A 21,709-nucleotide genomic window follows, 5' to 3' on the forward strand; every position below is an offset into this window, starting at 1 on the left:
GCCTGTTAATCGTTAACAAAATCGCCATGTTTTCCAAAAGGTAATTTCCCTATAGGTCTGACAAGCGTTTAATCTCCATGTCACGAGCATTAATTAAATTTTATATATAAAACATAGGCGAAAAGATGATTTTAACTCCAAAATCCAATTAAAATAACTCATTATATTACTAAGATGGATACATCAGTGTTACATATGAATATCTTCATTCCCTGCATGTAACTCCATCAGTGTTAACACACTTCCATTCTTGAGGCGCACAGGCCGCACTCAACGCGCCACACGCGGCCCCTCCCGCTCGCAGCCATGGCGCCGCCTGCAGCCGCTGCTCCCCCTAGCGGCCAGGCCCCGCCCCGCCCCTCCCGCCGAGGCCCCGCCCCCCGCTGACGTGCCGCCCCGCCCCCTCGGCTGCCCGCTGCCGCCGCGACTTGAGGGCGAGCTCGGCGGCTGCCCCGCGCTGCTCAGCGCTTCGCTCCTCGTCGCTCCGCGCCCGGCCGAGCGGCTCCCGGCCCGTCGGTGGGATTACGGCGGCCGCCTCGCCGCAGACAACGTCCGACCCGCTGCCCGCAGGTAAGTGGGGGCTCCGCGCTGCCTTCGAGGGAGTTGAGCGGGTCGGGCCGCGGGGTGAGGGAGAAGGAGAAGGACCCTCGAGGGGGGTGGCAGCGCGGTGGGGAGCAGCACCCGGTGCAGAGCTGTGCCGCGCTCCGTCCCTACTTGCCGTCAACTTTTGTGCGGCTCCTCGAGCTCGCAGCCCGCCCGCCCCGCACTCGGAGCTGCTTTCTGCCCTTTGGCTTTTGTTCCCCGCTCCGCCGTCCCCCTGCCCGCTCGGGATTCCGGCGTTACGCGGAGAGTCGGGAGAGGGGAAGAAAATGAACAGACTTAACACAGCGATTCGTTCTCTCCGGTCCGATTTCCTCGCCTAAATCGCGCTGCCCGAAAAGACAGAAGCATCCCTAGCCTGCCGCCCGGGGATACGGCGTCTTAATGAACGTTCCTTTGAATTAGCGAGGAGAAAAAAATGCGTTTATCGAGCCGAGAGTGCGAAGGGAGGGAGGAATAATGCGCTGCGAGACGCACAGATGTGGCCGCGCTCGGGGCCAGCTGTGCGGGCTGCCAGCCTTTCCCATCCGCACACCGCAAATACCCTCCAGTCCCTGCATTCATCCCCTGCACCCTGAGCCTGCCCGGCTTCTGATCGCTGTGCGAATGTTCCGTAAGGGAAAGGTGCGCCGGGCTTCGTTAAAGCCTGTTACCTTCCGAGCTGCCGAGGCCGTGCCGACACGCAGCTCTCCCGTTTTCTCCAGCCACGTTTCACCACTTCCAATAGCCGCTTCTATTTCTCTCCGCTCCTCGCATACAGCAGGAGCTGCGCCCAGCTTTGGTGTGCATCCGAGTCTCTTTTTCTTTTATTATTATTATTTTGGTGGGTTCGTACCGTTTAATTTTAACTGGGGAAGGAGCAGCTGGATGAACCCCACGGTTAATACGGCCACCACGGGAAATAAGATCCCGAAAAGTCCCCGAAAGAGTGATTTATTATTTTATTTTCTTTTAATTCCCCCCGCTGGAGGCCGCCTCTGTTTTTCTCAACAGGAGACTTTGTTGTAATTAAAGCAGGGAGGACTGGACAGCAGCAAAGCCCTGGTAGCTCTGAGCAGCGCCGTTTTGCAGCGCGCACCACCCCCCAGCGGGCAAAAAAAAATAAACCCTCCGTAGTTAAAACTCGCAGCCCAGCTTTCATCTTTGGGAATGAAACGTGCACATTTCAGGGCGAGAATCGAATCGAGGTGCGTTTGCGAGGCTTTGCTTTTTCGTTTGCCCTTCGTAAGCGGTGGCTCCAAGTGGAAAGGTAGAGCGAAAGGTAGAGCCGGGAGCCGTGCGACGCATCGCTGGAGTTTGCAAACTTTGCACTGCTGTTTTTCCCGAGTGCCTTCAGTGGGTGGATGGCCATCTTTGTCTCCTTGCAGCAGGAAGCCTGCCTGCTAATGGCCAGGGAGCGCTCCAGCTTTGCTTTAATCACCTCGAGGCACGAGGCGGCTCAGGAGTATTAAAAGGCGATTGCTTACGTGTATTTTTAATAAGAGGCCCCCTCGGTGCACTGCACACAGCTCACTGCACGGACTGGAGCGGCCCTGCAGCTTGTCAAGTTCTCTGGTCAGAGCAGTGAATTCAGTCATCGGTAGGCAAGCAGACAAAAGGGGAAAGAAACAAAGCTAAGGCAGCTGGATGCGGTATTTCAGTAATGGTTTGGATATGCTGAACATTTGGCGATAGGGACTCCGTGCAGGGTATAATTCCACCTAAATTTGTCAAGAGGGAAAAGCAGTGATTTCCCCGTGGAAGCAGCAGAGCAGCATTTGTTTTGTGTTCTCTCATTCTAAATGCAGGCAAATGCCTCAGCCCCACAGCAGCTCCCAGAGAGAGCCCAGGAGCCAGCCCCGGCCCAGCTGGGTGAGCGCTGTGATGCAGAGCACTGCGCTCCCCCTGGCCATAGGAGCAGGCAGGCCCTGCAGGGCACAGCACTGCACAGCAGCAGCACGGTGCTCGGGGGCTCTTGGAGCCAACATCCTCAGAGCCAGAAAGGGTTTTAAAAGTGAACTTCAGAAAGCAACCACTGAACCACTCATAGTCCATCTTCCTCCTCTGCAGCAGATGCTGCCCTGGCTCACCTTTGGCACGGAGTTCAGCTTCCACTCGGAACCCATTTCAGAGTCAGATTCAATTCCATTAGAGGGAAGAACGCATTAAATTTTTCATTTTTTAAGACACGTGAGAAGGACAAAGGCAATATTATGTTCAACTACCACACAAGATGGAGGAAGAGGAGTAAGCAAAAAAGATAAATACAACCCTATTGAACAAGATGGGGGGGAAAAAAAGTAAAATAAAGCACATTACACCAAAACACAGAGACCTGGAGAGCTCACTCACTTCAATGAGAAACCTCTGCATTCTTTAGCCCTGGAAAAGACAGGCAGAGGACCTTGTGCCTGTCTCACACTGAACAAAGGAGTGGGGCACCTTCCTGAAATATGATGATCGTGGAAATTTCAGCTCCTAGACAGGGTGCTTAGAAAGCATTTTGCTGTCACTATCAACTAAGTCTGAATAATACACTTAAGGAAAAAAAAAAAAAACCCAAAGCATGTGCATTGCTTTAAGGACAGATTAGCACCGTGGAACTTGTGTTGAAAACTTGGTGAAACTATTTGAGAGGAGCTGTGACCTCTGAGAACTAACCTGGCAGTATGTGCAGTGAATGGATCCAGAGGTATTTCAAGTGCATTTTATGTTTCAGATAATAACAAGTACGGAGGTAATAATGCAGTCTTAGGTTAAGCTAAATCATTAGGCTTGCCAATATGCATATCTTAACACTAACTTAAAGTTGCTCTTGTCCGAACTAAAACAAGGGGGTGAAAGTTGTCCCTGTGCCCTGTTGTGTCGGGGTTAGCAGCCAGCTCCTGGTTAACCCAGCAGTGGGTGGGGATTAAAGTTAGCACTGTGCGACCCAAAGTGCCAGCTCTGGGTTTTAGTCGGGTTTTATCACATCTCGGAAAGAAGAAATCTCTTTGGCACCGTTTTTAGAGAAACTTACAGCTTTTCTAACTTCTTTTTTTTTTTTGCTGCTTTTTTTTTTCCCCCTTAAGGCAGGGCAGCTGGATGCCACGTGTTATAATAAATACTCCGTTCTTTGGTATTTTTCTCTTACGCAGTGCAAATTGCTTTTACTATTTCAAAATCAGCTGCAGCCCGTCGATAAGTTTGAGTGCAGGTCCGGGCATCCCAGCTATCTGTAACACGGCTGCCTACGCAATGTCCCAGGAAAAGTAATTTAACCATGAGGTTCAGCAAAGTTCATGAAAATATTCAGCTCTGAATGAAGATAAGCAGAAAAGCTGCAGTTCGGTTGTTCCCTCCTTACTTTTGTTACCAGAAAGTCATTTAAAAATGAATTCCAGCATCCACTCTCTCAAATCCATCTTTCTTTCCTGCTCCGCTCGAAATTAATGGCTCCTTTCAGAGCCATGTGTCCATGAAGCCTCTCATGCTGGTGCTGCTGAGACTTGCACACTCAGCGGGTCCCCTCTGCTTTCATCCTAGGCCGGGATGGGAGGAGGAGGGCTGAAGCAGGGCAGCAGGATTCCCTTCTCTGCAGACAGATCGCTGGAGCCTTTGATATGCAAAAACATTGTTTTCAGCTGTGGCTCCAGATATAAAAGGGAAGTGCGAGATATCAAACAATCAGAACCTGGAGAAAACTATTCTGCCCTCAGAAAAGGGAGTGGGGGGTATGGTCTTAATCCACATTTTTGAAACAGTATCATCTTCTCCAAAGAGACCTGCTTTTATTTTTTCTCCCTTGTTTTTATGTAATTTTGAGAGAAGGGATAAAAAAAAAATTCCAAGAACTTAATGAGCTTTAGTGCTTTCATTTTAATCCTACACATTACCGCTATTATAATGGCAGCAATAAGCGAAGGGCTGACTGTCAGGCGGGGCAAAGAGGAAGCTGTTTATATGCTATGAAGATAGAGCCAGTGCACTTAACTTTTTCGTGTATGCATGCACACTATAGACTGTTTTGATCAATAGCAACATGCCTTCTTTATTTTTTTCTTTACAGCCTATTTAACAGCCCTAAAAGTTCTGAGGAACAATTTATGAGATTACTTATTTTTTTTTCAGCTTCTTAAAAGTGGCTGAAGCCTTCAAAGGCCCCACTGAACAACACATTTATACTCCAGCTTCACCGCACAACACCCAGAAAATGCCCTCTGTCACAATTCCACATTGGTTCCTATGAGACGTTATTTTCGTACAGCTCTTAAGCAACTGTTTTATATCCAAGCTTTAGGAATAGATCCTGGATTTAAGTTTCCACAAACACTTGAGTGATACAGACCGAGGAAATTGGATGCTGCTTAATCTCAAAGAATGTGGAGCTTTTGTTTGTTCCATTTTCTAATACTGACTGCATATATTAACCGGTCCCTAAAAAAAATGCATTCTCTTATAGTCCAGAACAGAAACTTATTACTAAAAGTAAAGAATATCTCTAAATACTTAATTCTGCCAGTCTTACAGAGCATCTCTCATTTTAATTTGCAATTTTCATTACCCAGCTGCTGAAACAAAGTGGAAAACAAACAGAAAACCAAACTCTCGGATAGGCATTAAAGCAGCTTCAGGAGAGCAGAGGCTTTACTGTTCCCTCACAGAATGCTCACACCATTGCAAGACTGGGTTTGGTTTTGCTCTCTTTTTTCCCTCAAATGCTCATCTTTATGCTGTTGAAGAGGAAAAGCATCATTTTATCTGTGTAAATAATTGTTGTATCGGTGCAGATCTGCTGTTACTACAGGAATAGAACATACTGCATGAAGACTTTGTGATGCCTGTTTCCAATTAAGAAAGAGTCTTAAAGCAGAGGCTGCTTTTGTTCAGTTGTTATTTTATGGTGGCCCAGAAGCAGCTCCAGCTATGCCCACATGAAGGGAGCCAAACAAGCCTTATTCAGCCTGCTGTTTCTTCAGGGCTTTTCAGTGCTGAGGACCACGCTCAGTACTGAAGATTTGATTTCAGACTTAACTACTGATATTCCACACAGACACTGCCTACATCTTAGGGAACAGAGACTCAGTATCTCACTGGATACTTTCTGCCCTTAAAAACAGCCAAATGGTTCCTCCAGTAATAAGAAAAGATGGGGCTACTTTTATTTTAGAAGTGAGAAAAATCAAATTAATAAAAAGTCGATCTAAATAGTGATTCCACTGAGCAAAATGACAAATACAGTAGCTTACGAGTTCAGACAGCTTGGCATACCGAGCACATTTTATGGACAGAACCCACATGCCTCCATTTCCAAAAAGCTGATACAGATGACTACGAGCTTAGCCCACAATGCAGAAACAGCAGGATGCAAAATGTGAAACATTAATTCTCTATTTCAGTGAAAAATTTTCCTCTTTCATCCAAGAAGTCCTGAATAGTAATTAACTCATTTAAAATTTAATACCAGAGCGAGGTTCATGATCTACTTCTGTTTGCCCAAAACAAAAAGCAAGCAACCACATTAACTCCTCCCATGGCAGGACTGCTGTTTGTCCTCGAGCGGAAAACATCATTTGCAAAGGCTTTGGTACTGTCTGTTAATGCACAATGACTTCATTTGCTGCTGGAAGGAGGGAAAAGATTTGTTCCAGCAAAATGGCAACCATGTGAGACTAAACAGCAGAAGCTGTTTCTAAATGTCCTTGCGTTTTGCTGAAATACTGATATATTGGGATAAAATGACGTGCTGATGATGTACAGTAAGCACAGCATGATTTACATAAGAACACAATACAACTGAATGCTAGTGTCCAGCAGTTGTTATTAATTAGTTTCTTCTGTTTGTTTTTACTTTTACAGGAAATTAAGAGTTCACAGAAAGCCTTTAAAGAGGAGTTTTCTGGGAAGGAAATAATACTTTGGTGTCCTTTTATGAAGAAGACCACCTGAATTGTGTAACATTCCTACATTTGGGACCTGCCTTCAGCGTGCAGCGGAATTCTTTCCTGCATTACAAATTGGGAAGTGTTAAGAGTGAGCGCTGGAAAATGGCCCTCTCTGCGAGGTGTGGATGTATCAGGATGTAGTTGCTGTACAAAGTTTATCCTTGGATAACTCTGGACAGAGATAAACCTCCATTGCTGACCTCCTAAAGAGGCGATCCTTGTTCAGGCCCCAGCATAATGAATAGTTTCCATCACGCGGCGCTCAAGCTCCAACCTCCCAACTACAGCATCCCACAAAAGAACTTGTACGAGTTACAAAGAAAGTAATTCTTGTTAAAGGCATTAAACCAAACAAAAGAGGCTCTCCATTCACAGACTTTACATGAGAACAGAAACAGAAGGAAGCTGAAGCCTTTCTGCTTACGTACCATGGTAAATCTTTGTTGGGTTGCCCCTGGAGCATAGTGCATGGAAGCAGGCACCACCAGGAAGGGGCAGCTGAGGGAGAAGCCATCCATGGAGTGAAGTATAAGAGCAAGAGAGGAATTTGTTTGCTGGATATCCTCAAGCACAAAATTTACTCTTACCTTTAAATACGGTAGGATCAATATTAATTTATTTTCCTTTTCATGCCTCGGAGAATAAAGTTCAGTTAATATATGAACCCACAAGAGAAAGGGTCGTGGCACTGGTTAATGCATAGGGCATCTTACAGAAGTTTTCACCACCCTAATTACAATGGTAATTGAATTATGTTGTCTTAAAAGCTATAAAGATGCTAATTACCTGAGCTCAGTGTACAAACATGCTACCAGTGCAAAGTACAATTTCAGTCTCAAGAGTTAATTTATATTATCCCACCCTGCACAGTATGAACTAATAAGATGTGAAAATGTGGTTAAACCTGCCAAATAGTCTCTTATTAGTGTACTGCTTAGCAAGAAGACTTTTGAGAATGACAAATATTTAAACATGAAATTAAGCATGTAATGAAATATTCCATCCAGTCAACTAGAAAGCCGCAGCTTTGACAGCTCTGTTGGCTTGTAAGCTGCACACCAATTGTTACATTCACCTTTCTAAACATTTCAGCTTGAAAAACAAGAAGAGATAGCTGCAGTATTGGTGAAACACACCATGTGGTGTTAAGTTCCCAGAAAAACCCAAAAAAAGTCTTCAGCTGGGCTTTGTTCTTGTCTGCATTTTGTACCGTGCCATTAGGACTTTCCTTAACCTCCAGAATAGCTGAACCACCCAACTTCTGGGTTTGGCAAGGGTTTTATAGTTCTCTTAAGGGCTTCTAGGTAGTTAGCTGGCTTAGGAATTACTTCTTATCTTTCAGATATAGAATGATTTACTCGAACTCGGGTTTGACTTCAGCTGTGTACTTATCTGGTATCTGCGAACAAAGATGGCCTTTATCTATGAAATGAAATGGGGAGGAATCCTCGGAACGAGCCTTCTTGGTTTAACAAAACCATTCACAGATCAGACGTGCCTGATTGTATTATTTTCAATTACTGTTCAGAATAGTCTGTTAGCTTAATTTAAGTAGTAAAAGCAGAAGTATTGTTGCCAATGTATGTAGAAAAAGTACAATGTCTACAAACTTAGATTTTTGTTAATTATGTGTATGTCAGATGTTTTCTGTAATGCTGAAGTTGAATTTTCATGGCAGTTTCTTCACTGACAACCTGGATAATTTTGTTTGTTTGTTTTTAGATTTTGAAGATCAGAACTGTATACAAATCTCATCATTCCTGACCATGATTACTGTACCCTGGAGCGTCTTCCTAATTTGGACTAAAATAGGGCTGTTACTTGACATGGCACCTTATTCTGTCACTGCCAAATCGTGCCCATCAGTATGTCGCTGTGATGTGGGTTTCATATATTGTAATGATCGCGATTTGACATCTATTCCTACAGGAATCCCAGAGGATGCTACTAACCTCTTCCTTCAGAACAATCAAATAAATAATGCTGGGATTCCATCAGAACTGAAGAACTTGCGTAGGGTGGAAAGAATATTTTTATACCACAACAGCCTAGATGAATTTCCCACTAACCTCCCTAAGTACGTCAAAGAACTGCATTTGCAGGAGAATAATATAAGGACCATCACTTATGATTCTCTTTCACAAATTCCTTATCTGGAAGAACTGCATTTGGATGATAATTCTGTTTCCGCTGTTAGTATTGAAGATGGAGCTTTCAGGGACAACATCTATCTCAGACTTCTTTTTCTCTCTCGAAATCACCTTAGCACCATTCCCTGGGGTTTGCCTAAAACAATAGAAGAGCTGCGCTTGGATGATAATCGTATTTCCACGATTTCAGAGCTGTCCCTTCAAGACCTTACAAATCTAAAACGCCTTGTTCTAGATGGAAATCTTCTAAATAACCATGGACTAGGAGACAAGGTCTTCATGAATCTAGTCAATCTTACAGAACTGTCATTGGTTCGCAATTCACTTACAGCCGCACCAGTAAATTTGCCAGGCACAAACCTACGGAAGCTTTATCTTCAAGAAAACCATATCAATCACGTGCCACCCAATGCTTTCTCTTACTTAAGGCAGTTGTATCGACTGGATATGTCCAATAACAATCTCAGCAATTTACCTCAGGGTGTCTTTGATGACCTGGACAACATAACTCAGCTGTTTCTTCGCAACAACCCTTGGCACTGTGGGTGCAAAATGAAGTGGGTCCGTGACTGGTTGCAGTCATTGCCTTTGAAAGTGAACGTACGTGGGCTGATGTGCCAGGCGCCAGAAAAGGTGCGCGGAATGGCTATCAAAGACCTCAACACGGAACTGTTTGATTGTAAGGATGACATGAGCACCATCCAGATCACTACTGCAGTACCCAACACACTGTACCCGGCTCAGGGACACTGGCCGGTTTCTGTGACCAAACAACCAGACATCAAGACCCCCAACCTAAACAAGAACTACAGAACTACGGCCAGCCCGGTACGCAAGATCATCACAATATTTGTGAAGTCAGTGAGCACAGAGACCATCCATATCTCCTGGAAAGTTGCGCTGCCAATGACAGCCTTACGGCTCAGCTGGCTCAAGATGGGCCACAGCCCTGCCTTTGGATCTATAACTGAAACCATTGTAACAGGGGACAGGAGCGACTACCTGCTTACAGCACTCGAACCAGAGTCACCATACCGCGTGTGCATGGTCCCCATGGAAACCAGCAACATCTATCTCTCTGATGAGACACCTGAATGCATTGAGACCGAGACAGCTCCCCTCAAGATGTACAACCCGACAACCACACTCAACCGGGAGCAGGAAAAGGAGCCCTACAAGAACTCCAGCGTGCCTCTGGCCGCCATCATTGGTGGCGCAGTGGCACTGGTGGCCTTGGCATTGCTGGCCCTGGTGTGCTGGTACGTCCATAGGAATGGGGCCCTCTTCTCCCGGCACTGTGCCTACAGCAAGGGGCGCAGGAGGAAGGACGACTATGCTGAGGCGGGCACCAAGAAGGATAACTCCATCCTAGAAATCAGGGAGACTTCCTTTCAGATGATACCCATCACTAACGACCAGGTGTCTAAGGAGGAGTTTGTAATACACACCATTTTCCCCCCTAACGGCATGAATCTGTATAAGAACAGCCACAGTGAAAGCAGTAGTAACAGGAGCTACAGAGACAGTGGTATCCCAGATTCAGATCATTCACACTCATGATACTGAAAGACATAAAAGACTGGTTTGGTTTTGGTTGGTTTGTTGTTTGTTTTTTTTTTAAAAAAATAAATGAGAAAAGACTGACTTTTAACGGTTGCTGTTCTACTGCAAAACACTGGATTAAAGACTGACAAAGCAATGTACTGTACATTTGCCATATAATTTATATTTAAGAACTTTTTATTAAAAGTTTCAAATTTCAGGCTACTGCTGCGATTAATGTAGTGGGGATACCTGACCACAATTCTATATTTTAGTATTTTTTAGTAATTTGTACTGTATTTTCCTTGCTAATATTGAAGTTACAGACCATTTAACTTTTGTGTTCTACTGAGTAAGATGACTTGTTGACTGTGAAAGTGAATTTTCTTGCCGTGTTGAGCAGTCAGAACATTCATCTGAGATCCTTGTAAGTGTAAGCACAGGCCATTTTTCACTTTGGTATTAATAAAATAATGTTAAACCTGGCAAATCAGGAAGAGATCAAGAAGTGGTTGCAAAAACTCACAGAACTTAAATGTTGGGTCTATTAAATCTGTAAACCACAACAATATTCAATAAACAAAAATGCGTGTAGTAATGGGCAATATCAGCTGTCTGGACACATCCATCCAACAATGGTGAAATCCAGTCTAAAAAGAAAATAATTAAATTGATTATGTGCATGAGACTGAAACTGTTGGCATTTGTAAAGAAAAAACTGACCCTTGGAAGAAAGCGTAACAAAATTCCTAACAAGGAATTCTAAAGAAATGTGCCAGGCTCCATTAACCAAGGGGTAGATAGGGTGTAACGGTACATTTCTCGTTATCAACACCAGTGGTCTGTTTGTTAGAGAGAAAATGGTGATGGATGGCCACAGACATTTGGAAGGCAGGAGCAGGGGGACAGTGAGAACACAGAGCAACTGTTCTTCAGCAGAAGAAGGGCTAGAAGTACAGCTTTGTAAGGAAAACAAACGGGACGAAAAGCAGGCAATGCAAGCAGCGTCTCATAAATTTTAGTCACCTGGGTCAAAAGAAAATTGGGGAATACAGCTATTTTAAAGCATATACTCAAACATTCTATAGGTATGCATTAACTGTACTGCCATTACAGTCAGGAATACTGCCCATTACTGTCACAGTTTTCCAGAATTCCTTGCTAAATCTGTAAACAAACGTTTCTTTCTGCCTTCCTGCTGAACTATACGCTATTTCATGTTTAAACCCCAAGCCACACTTTGTTGCCATAATCATTTGTCTTTTCAACTAAAAACCAAAGTGCATTGTACGCCCTTTGGCCAGTCTTGTATGTGCCTTGATCCAACGCTACATGTATCAAGTTTTTTAAAACAAAACAAAAAACCCTAAAAAAAATAATAAAATACCCACTTTTTCGTACATAACTTAAATATGACAAACATTGGTCTCATTGATGAATAAAGCTGAAAAATCAGTAGAGTGACGCCACATGTCTGAGGTGCACTGGCAGGAAAGCCACTCGGAAGCTACTTTTCAGGTCCTGAGTTTCACACCTTTTACTTTGTTTAATATGGTTTTACACTTATCACATTTCCTGGGTTTCTGTATTGTTAATTACTTCAATAGCGAGTTCTTAACAACTTCCAATTGTATCAGCAATGAAAGGAAGGGAAATTACAGCTACAGCTCTCTCAGATCTTTTTCAATAAAACCACCAATTAAAAAGTAGACGGACGTACAAATGCTTAATATTTTGGACATTGTTTTGGACAGTAAAGAACGTATACCAAATGCAATTCAAGTTTAAGAGTAGCTTAGCAGTGCTGAGCCTCTGTTTCTCCAGGAGTAGTAAGGGATGGAAGATGACAGGAAGAAGCTACAGGAGACGCCAATATTGTTGGTTTCAGCAGTCACTCAACAAATGACTCCTGCCAGAGGTGCATCTGCCTGCACAGACACCAAGTTGCCAGTAACAGACAGCGCATTTCAGCTTCATTTACCAGATGTGTCCAGAGAAGTTCCTCTCCAAACACTCCATGCCACAGTTTGCAGTTTTTGGGAAGGGGAGGAGCAGCTCTGCGCTTCACCACTGACCTCTCGCAGTCCCACCTGTGCTTTACATGGAACACTGGTTGGATCCACGGTGCCTACATAGTGGAAGCACATGATGCTGAATAGCTCTGTGCAGCTCTGGAAGATGTACTCAGCAGGGCTATTCTGCTCTATTTTCTCATCAGGTACAAATCTGAAGGGTGAGAAAGCCAAGACTAAGCACGCGGAGACTCATTTCATTCTGGAAAACCAATCCAGATAGAGAAGACTGACCTGCTTTTCTTCATGCAAAGTAGCATACTGGGACCCTTATATCTGAGATACATTTAACGTCTGGTTTGCTGGCAACAGATTACTAGTTCTTTGCCATCAGCGCTCCAATAGCAAAATCAGAAAGGTTTTGCTACATTTTCAGGCTGTTGATATGAAAACCTCTCTTGTAGCTGACTCAAAACTTGTACTGTGGAAAGGATAAAAGAAAACCCCATACTCTTCCTGTGCCTTTCCTGGGGTCAGCCAGAGGCAGCTTAATTACACCGCACACCATCTACCTGCACTACTCAGGTGATTCCACACAGACATCCTGTGGGCTAGCACAAGTCACCATCTGAGGAGATAGTTGCATGTCAGTCTTAATTACAAGGACTTCTCTTATAAAATGTATGTAATATTAAACAGTAATATGCAAATCCAAAGCAACTTCCAACAAGCTGGCCCAGTTGATCCAGGTTTACCTCCACCAGAAAGTGGATGAGAACCTGGAGAAATCATGCCATGCTCTAAGGAAAAGCAGACCAGGTTTGCAGGCAGAGCTGGTGTCTTCCTACAGCAGCTGCTGTCAGTGGAAAAAAACACTGCACATCTACGCATACAAGATCTTCAAGTTCTATGCCAACCTTTAGGAAATATGCATAATATGAAGCTGTGCTAATTTGGCAAGTGAAAGATTCGTTTCAAACTGAAGTCTGTTGGGCTTTTTATTTCAATATTTACAAAAATTTCTGCTGCTTGTCATGACCGTCTCAAGACTCTTCTACTTAACCTAACGCTCCAGTTACAGCATGCAGTGCACTCCAGCACCAGTACATACATCCATTCATCCAGCCTGTTAGACCGCTGTATATTCAGACAAATAAAATGAACCCACGTTAAATTTATCTCAACTTTTAAAATCCATGTTATTTCAGTGTGCTGTTAAATATTTAATTTCAGAGCAAGGAGTGAAATGTTTTTCAACACAGCCTACACCCCTGTTCAGCGTTAACCTAGTCAGCATCTTCCATGTTAAAATACTATGCCCAGTATCTTTCACATTCCTTATTATTGCCCCTTTTCTTAATTTATACTGCTATCCTCAATTGCTCGCAGTTCTGTTTTATCCTGAAAGCTGACACCAAAAAAAAAACCACAGCAGGTACTTTGGAAGCCATATTAATTTTGTCTCATCTCAGCAGGTTCCATAACTACATTTGCTTCATTTTTGAGCTGTTATTTCCTAACTCTGTACAACAGACTGAAACGCATCAACTGCTGGGGTCTGGGTTGTGTTTTTGTTTTTTCCTGGCTTTAACAGTACCACAATCAAAGTGTTATGGCTTTGGAACACCATTACCAATTCTGCTAATGCTCCAGCTAGCTTGCAAGCTATATTGTGCCAATGCTGTACATATTGTGTAGAGCAGCAAATGCAATAAAGCAAGAATGAAAGTAATAAAAAGCCTTATTTACTATTCAGATAACTCACTGATGATATAAAGCAATGAGCACATATTTAGATTTCTGTCTTAAATAAGAGGGTATCATTTTGTGTGTTCGTCTGCAGCTGTGGTTGGACAAGATCTTCGAGCATGGACTGACAAATGCCACCCTACCTCCATTTCTCCAAACCAGATTAGCTGTGGTTTCGGAAGGAGCCATCACTCGTTTGGATATCTTTTGCTTTCAAAACAGCTTAACCGTACTTTCAAATCCACAGAGGCACGCTCATCACATAGTGCTTCAGGATCACCTTGGGAATGAGCTTTAGTTAATTAACTGTTTCCTAAGTGTCACCACAACAACGAGCTTCAAGCCACAAGCCAGTGCTTACCACAACTGCAATTTTTACACAGCATCTACTGGCTCCAGATCTGGGGAGTTTCGTCTTCCACACCATCCAGCAGTGGCTCATCAGAAAGAGAAATGATTGACTGAATCCAGATGTGAAAATGTTTTTTTGAAATAATAATTTCAACTTTGAAGTCTATTTTGTCTCTGTGAATGAATTTAATTTGGGGGATGCTGAAGGAGCTTTCCTCTAACAATCAAATTAGAGGTGTTTCAAACCCTCTGAAGAGGTAACTGTGTATCAGTCTGGACACATAATGGTTTTTTGGTGAACAGGCACTCTGGATTTATTCTCAATAGTAAATCATCAGATTGTTTCGCAATCCTCATAAAAATGTAAACAAAACTAACATGTATCTCAGTAAAACAGCTGCACAGCACCTAGTCCAAAGCAACCCTCAGATGCCCTTTAACCAGCATTCATCAGGATGCTTGTTTTCCTGCAGCTTTAATGATTGCTGGGGAACATTCGTACCCCATGTGGCAACCAAAGCACTTCAACAATACGGATGTTAGGACAAATAACTCCTCCAGCAGCTCCTGGGATTGTCAGGGGTCCAAGGTCCAAGCAGCCAGCAACTCTATTCCCCTTCTAAGGAGGGGATGGTAACGGCCAGCAGCTGACCAGCAGTGCAGCACTGCAGCATCCTACCACTCCATACATATCTCTAAGCAAAGGTTTGTCAGAAGCTACCTCTGAAACCCAAAGAACAGGATTTCAGGACCAAAGTGTATCAGCAGACTTCCATCACTTGTTGCTGCCTCTTTACTTCCTTAGGATGAAAACACAACAGAGTTGTGGTGTAAAACCTCCCAAGACTGCTAACACCACCAAGAGCTGAAAACACTTTTTGAAGCCTGAATCCGGACCTTTCAGCTTAGCAAGAGCACTCATAAATAAGTTATAAAAATAGAAGTGTCTTAATAGGGCTAATTAAATAATCTGACTTGTTGAAGTGGGCTGATAGCATTCATAGAGGCTGATGCTCTGTCCTGAGCAGCCCTGTTAAGTCCCCAAACCAAGGAGCAGGTCAGAGCCCAGTGCTCACCCGTGCGGGACTTAAGCAGTGCCTATCTATAGCCACGGCCAAGGAGGGTCTCCTGTTCAAACCAAGGGGCTGCTCTTGGTCTTACATCAGTAAGTACTGGAGCATCATTTACAGGATTAAATTACGCACACATGCATAACTGAACCTTTTCATTTAAGCTAAATATTCTCAAAGATCTATAAGATCAGAAATACACACCCTATTCATGTAATACCCTTTCCTCTGTTGGGCTTTGATAAATGCCTACGAAGCAGCTGGAATTACATGTGAAAGCAAGTGTCTGCTGGGGGGTGGGGATTCCTTCTGTTTAGGAGTGGGGTTTTTTTGTGTGTTGCTATTGTTTTGTTTTGGTTGACTTGATTTTCTTAACTGGCACAAATTATTTCACTCTCAGTCTTTCAGTTTAACTGAGCATCAAAGTGAACTGTTTGACAGTTTCACCTTGACACCTACAGCTCATCAGTGCATGTATACTTGGAGTGGTGTGGGAAGGTAAAGCAACACCCCACAAACTTCGGTTTCCCAGCTTTTAACTGTTGTTTTTCCACAGTTTCAATGGGAAAGCAATCAAATCATATTTAAAAAAGTGAAAGCTTCTACCTTGCAACTGTTGGGACAAGGAAGAGGATTCAGCCACTTTATAACTCTTACTCCATTAGCACAAGCAACACCCCAAGCTTCACGTCTTTTAGACAGCTTGTAGTACACGCTCATCCCTCGTGTTAATTAACAACAGGAGTTATTTGCTCTGGACTCCTCCAGTACAAAACCAACTCCAAACAGCTTATATTGTACCCTTTAGTTTGAACAGCACACAGCAGCGTGGACACCTGCAGAATCTCCATTCGGTTGTGGTTTGTTTACCTGGTTTCAATGATCTTCACAAATAAGCACCGAGGACGCTTATATCTGAAACATGACGGATACTTGACTGCCCATAGGGAACAGGAGCTCATTAACAGAGAGAAAGCCCAATCCTGGGTAAGTGCTAACCCAGCGAGTAAACACAATTTTAAGGCATTAGCTGATCACGCTGAGCCTCTGTGCCTAATGACTGAAAAGCATTAATTTTACTGTCGCAGCACCTTAATGGACGTTACCGATAGTGTCCACTAATAACCTTTTCATTTCCCCCTGACATGGTAACAGCATACAGCAGTAACAACCATACAGCCCAGGGCACAAAGGATCCGTATTCCCTGGTCCTGCTCAGCTCCCTGAGCAATCTACTGAGTGGGGTCTGGCTACAAGGGAGTTCATGCTGGCATCTCAATGGGTCAGGAAGGTTCAGCACTTCAGGCACTAGAAATGTTAACCTTTAGTCTGTTTGAATTCATACCCCATCCTAGCTATCACACACACGTTTTCTTTAAGGCTTTTTCTTCCTCCGGGCCTCCTGATAGATGATAATACCCATTCTACACAGAAGTAAGGAACTGTCTGAGCAGCACAGTTTGCCAACATCTTCCTGCGTATTAACCGAGCATGTTTTGCATCCCACTGCTGTGGGAAGCACAAGTTTGCTTAACACCCCCTGCAGCACAGAGTTTGTGGCCCTGCAAGGTGAGAAACACACCTCGTTGTTCCACAGGCTCACCAAAAAACCCATGCTCCTCAAAATCCTCCAAAAGAATCTATCAAAGTGACTTCAATCCCATGATCCAGTACTAAATCAAAGGATGCAAGCTGCTCTAATCCCATGCTTTCCAGCTGCTGAGGGCTCAGGAGCAGCCAATACTGTCTGCAGGATGGGAGCTGCCCCAATCTGCACATTTTTGACAGGGAATTGACTGTTTTGTTTTGTTTTTTTCATTCATGCTGTTCTCTGCCATACTAAATATTGCTGGGTTTAAAATTAAAATAAAAATATTAATAATAATATTTACCTATTGTTGCTTCTCCTCATGCTACTGAAGACTAACTTCATCCTTTTGTATAATATCCCCAAACCTATTTAAACACATTCAGCACTTTGAAAGGCTACAAGCGAAGAATCCATCCAGAAAAGCCTGGTCTGGATAATACATCACCCCCTGCACCAATTAAGTGATGCAACCATTTCAGTGGGAAATAAGAGATAATGAACAAAATGTTTGCCATCAGCACTGGAACACAGGAGCAGCCAGTGCCTCGGTACACTCAGGTCCCCTGGTACAAGGGGATACAGGGGCAGGGCAAGAGCCCTCCCTAGGCTGCACAGCCACTATGGCACAGAAAGATGCTCACCTCATCCCAGCAGCAGCTTCTTTGCTCACACCATGGCCAGGCTGCTCCCTAAGATCCATTGCTGCCTCTCACTCCCTTGTCTGCATTCCTGAAGGGAGGGGAATGGCCATGCCAGGCACTGCTGGGAACTGGAGACCTGCCACAGCATCTGTTAGCACGCCTGGCAGCCTGCTAACTTGCCTGTAGGGATGGGGAAGCATGTCCCCACCAGGAGTGCTGCCACTTCTGCAAGCCCTGCCAGCGGACAGCCAGACCTCCTGCTTCCCTGAAAAAAGATGCAATAACAGAGACAAGAAACTGTGCGGGTGCAAATCAGTGGGTCTCTTAAACCTCAGAGCAAGCAGAAGGAGCAGAAAAGAATACAGAGTAAGTCTGCCCGAGTGCCACGTTACATTTATTCTCCAGCATCAAATGAGGGATTACTGAAGTTTACTGCAGCTCTCTCCCGAAGAGCAATAAAAGAAGGTGCTGTTCTCCCTGCCATTTGCCATAGGGCTGAGTGGATCCAGGCTGTTATGAGGATCGAGGTCCAAACAGCAGCGAGAACAAGCAGGCAGAGTGCTCCTCTGCTCCTCCAAGGACGTGCAAACACTGCTGAGACAGATGACCAACTTCTATTTCTTTTTCTCTATCTATTCACAGAAAAAATGAAGAGGAGCAACAAGATGATCTCAGGGCATTATGTATCCAAATGACCTGGTAAGAGCAAATGGCCCACCTTCACAGTGCAAGCATTGCCCGCTCATTGTGCAGGACGTGTGCAGCACCAAGAAGCACAGAGCCAGTCCCTTCCTCCTCTCCTTTGGGCTGACCCAGATTTGCACGTTTCAATAATTACTCCAAAAATTGCTCATTACTTAATACCTGGGATATGTGATCATGTGCTGAGTGTGCAGGTTGCCTGAAAACTGCAGAGTGCTGGGGGTTTTGCTGTTGAACTGACAGTTTTGCAGGTGTAATCATTGCACTCGCCCAGAAAAAAGCCACTCTGCTTATGGTGAAAGGTAACGATGCAACAATTGCAGGCATGTCACGTTAGAATCATCCCTCCTGCTCACTGCAGTGACCAACTTCCATGGCCCAACCTGAGTGAGAAACTCCAGAAGCTGTTGAAGATTGCTCCAGGCACAGAAAGTAAAAGAAGCTTTTAAGGCTTTTACACAATACTGTTTCTTTAATGATTTTTAAAAGTCCTTGCAATCTCATAACCTTACAACTTGTCAGTAATTCTTAGCTGAGCTACAGCAGCAACAAAAGGAATCACGGCGAGATTCCACAGAAACATAAGATGTACTAAAGGCATGAAAACAGCTATAAAAGGCAAGCAAGAGCAGAGCAGCCAGTCTGCTTCACACTGCAAAGCCTGCAACACTTTTCCACTTAAGAATGCTCTCCAAAGCACATTATGCACAGCCACAGCACAAATGGGAAGAATTATCAGGACTCCATCTTCTCCATTTTCCTTGCAATAGAAAAATACATCAGTGGTTTACATTTCTCTTCACATTAAATATGTTGGAAGGTTGGACTGGATGATCTTAGAGGTCTTTTCCAACCTTGGTGATTCTATGATTCAATATATCATCAAATATTTTCCTTTAAAATCAAGATACAAGCATGTAGCCAGATGTTCTCCTACATACAGCATCATCACTCCTACACTAAAATTAATGGCCCTTCCAAGTCACTTTTGCTAAATAGTTGAAATCCAAAAGTAAAGACAATGCAAATTACAACACTAATACTAATTTATTAAGCTACTTCAAATGTATTCAGCTACCCCTCGTTCTTTGCTTGCAGCATTATGGGGCTGTTTGATTAAGCAAAACTGCAGATGTTCAACCCCTTGCTTGCCAAGATATCTGGGGCTGAAAAAGAAATAGAGGCGACAGCACTGGGGCCACTGACATGTCCAGCAGCAATGGTGCTGCTGTCAGACACAGCTCACACTGTTCTGCTGCAGGCCAAGCTCCATCCAAGCTGAACACTGCTTGCACATACTGTCTTTTCACAAATAAAAGATGGAAGTTTCTCAGCTTCTGCTTACAAGTTTCCTGCAAACTTCTCTCATTACAGGCACACCTATCTCATAGCAACTTCATTTCTTAGGTTTTCCTGAAGTTGGTGCTTTTGAAGACGAGCACCGCATCCTTGGGTCTCTGGGATTGCATTTTAAATGACAAAAGCTAAAAGGCTCTGATTAATCAGTGGGTTCTTTTTCCTATCAGAAGGTCAACTGCTTCACACATCTACTAATAAAAGGAAAAGAACAAATCCAGGCAATATTTTCTATTCCCCACTTCTCCAAGAGACCTGGGTGACATTAACCAGGGTACAAAAGCTCATTAATACCATATGCTGACCTATATAAAAAGGGTTACTGGCTTAACACAACAGGAGATACTCTCCTGGAAAACGGGTAAGAAGAGGAAAGAACAGCTCAAGATAAGCCATCTCTCCACAAACAGGGGCTCAGATCATTAAGTGACAGTATTAAATGGGCCAACATTTTTCACCTCCCTTCCGCTCATTTAAAAACTCATTTAAAATCAGGGAATAAAAGCCCAGCAGACACCTTAGGATACTGTAAAGGCAATTCTCTCTCAAAGGGCTGCTAGCAGGCAGGGAGTGGGAGAAAGGTATATTTTAGTGGAGCTCACTGACAGGCTGGCACCTACTCAGAGGTGACTCAGGAAGCCTGGCGTGGTCGTGCGGCCCCAGAGCCGTATATCTTCAAGGAAGACAGCTCTGCCTGTACATTACTTCTGCTTTTAAAGGACTTCTCTGGAGGCTTTCCTTTTTCCTTTCAAACCAATCGCTTAAAGCAAGTTCCCCCCCCCCCCACCATGCTCTGCCAAGCGCAGGCTTCATTGGCTGGGTCCTTCCAGCTTGACCGACTGCTCATCGCAGCCCTCCCTGCACCACAGTCCCAGTTCCATTTCCCAGCCTGGTCTGGTGGTTGGTGATCCTACACATAGCACGTGGGTTGAAGCCAGGTGATCATTGTGGTCCTTTTCAACCCAGGCCATTCTATGATTATATAACTCCACAATTATGATAAGCCTGAGTTTATAGAAGAAATTAATATCATTTCTCCTTAGGTGCACAGAGCTCTTCTGAAAGCAATTAATGACAAAAGAAAGTATTTTTTAGCGTGTAATAATCAAGTCCTCCCCCACCCGGCCGAGGCCTCTCAGCCTCAGAGCCAGTAAATTTATTTAACATGCTTCTAATTCTTCTGCAAAGTCTGCTAATGAAAGTATTGAATAAGGCATGATTTGATCCTTGAGGAACTCCAGCAGCAGCTTCATATGCTCTGCAGCATGAAAATAAAACCAAGTCAGTGGCGCAAGGTCAAGAGAGATACAAATTACAAAGGTTATCAAAGACCTCAGCATTTGAGATATTTTAACCGCCTCAAAAGTCCTTCTTGTGAGATATGGGATTGCAGCAATGCAATCACATGGCACCCAGCTATCTCAGGTATTTCGAGTGCTGTGCCACCCACCCAACCTGAAATCGAAACTGCCTGTTTGGCACCCAGGGGCACAAGGATCCCAGCAGTTCCTTTTACCGCTGCAGGCCATCACCGGCTTCGGGCCTCCCCACCAGCTCCTATCATCCACACAAAGATGCTGTTTCGGCATCACAAAACAGCTTGCAAAGCACAGATCCCCTTTGATAGCACAATTAACTCATTTCCTATACTTAAATCTCTTATATGGAGAACGTTTTTAATTAATTCTTTAAATATCTATTCCTCCAATCGGTTATAACTTAATTAAAATTAAAAGTGCCTGATAGCATCTTCTTATCTGGTCACAGATGCATTTTTGTTTTCTATTTGCGGAGATGGCACAGCAACCACATTGAAAGGGATACAGATTTGACTTCACGTTTTTTTTTTCAGTTCAGCGTTAACACTAAGAAAATGAATTCAGTCTCCACTTCCACTTACAGGATCTGTCTCCTTTTCCTACAGCACCTCCTATTTGCTTTAACACTAATCTTACAAGAAGCGTTTTTGTCTTAAGCCCCTGCGAGCGGCAGACGTTTGCTGATGCTCCACCTCCCGTTGCATAACTTACTGCTTAATTATA

At 44.0% G+C, this 21,709-nt stretch overlaps 2 protein-coding genes and 1 long non-coding RNA gene across 5 annotated transcripts in view; 1 reads left to right on the forward strand and 2 right to left on the reverse strand.

The window, feature by feature from the left end:
- Positions 1-21,709, reverse strand: part of MACROD2 (mono-ADP ribosylhydrolase 2) — a 786,342-nt gene that overhangs the window by 684,655 nt on the left and 79,978 nt on the right. The window lies entirely within an intron of this gene.
- Positions 453-10,700, forward strand: FLRT3 (fibronectin leucine rich transmembrane protein 3). Its single transcript, XM_015856724.2, has 3 exons — positions 453-570; positions 6,418-7,101; positions 8,226-10,700. Exon 3 carries the CDS (start codon positions 8,270-8,272, stop codon positions 10,211-10,213), a length of 1,944 nt encoding a protein of 647 aa, XP_015712210.1. The 5' UTR covers positions 453-570; positions 6,418-7,101; positions 8,226-8,269; the 3' UTR covers positions 10,214-10,700.
- LOC116653194 lies at positions 10,553-20,410 on the reverse strand. The gene is made up of 2 exons (XR_004306674.1): positions 18,328-20,410; positions 10,553-18,241 (listed from the first exon to the last, which is right to left on the reverse strand). It is a non-coding gene; the product is annotated as an uncharacterized LOC116653194 (long non-coding RNA).

Source organism: Coturnix japonica, chromosome 3 (assembly GCF_001577835.2).
Source record: "Coturnix japonica isolate 7356 chromosome 3, Coturnix japonica 2.1, whole genome shotgun sequence".
NCBI lineage: Eukaryota > Metazoa > Chordata > Aves > Galliformes > Phasianidae > Coturnix > Coturnix japonica.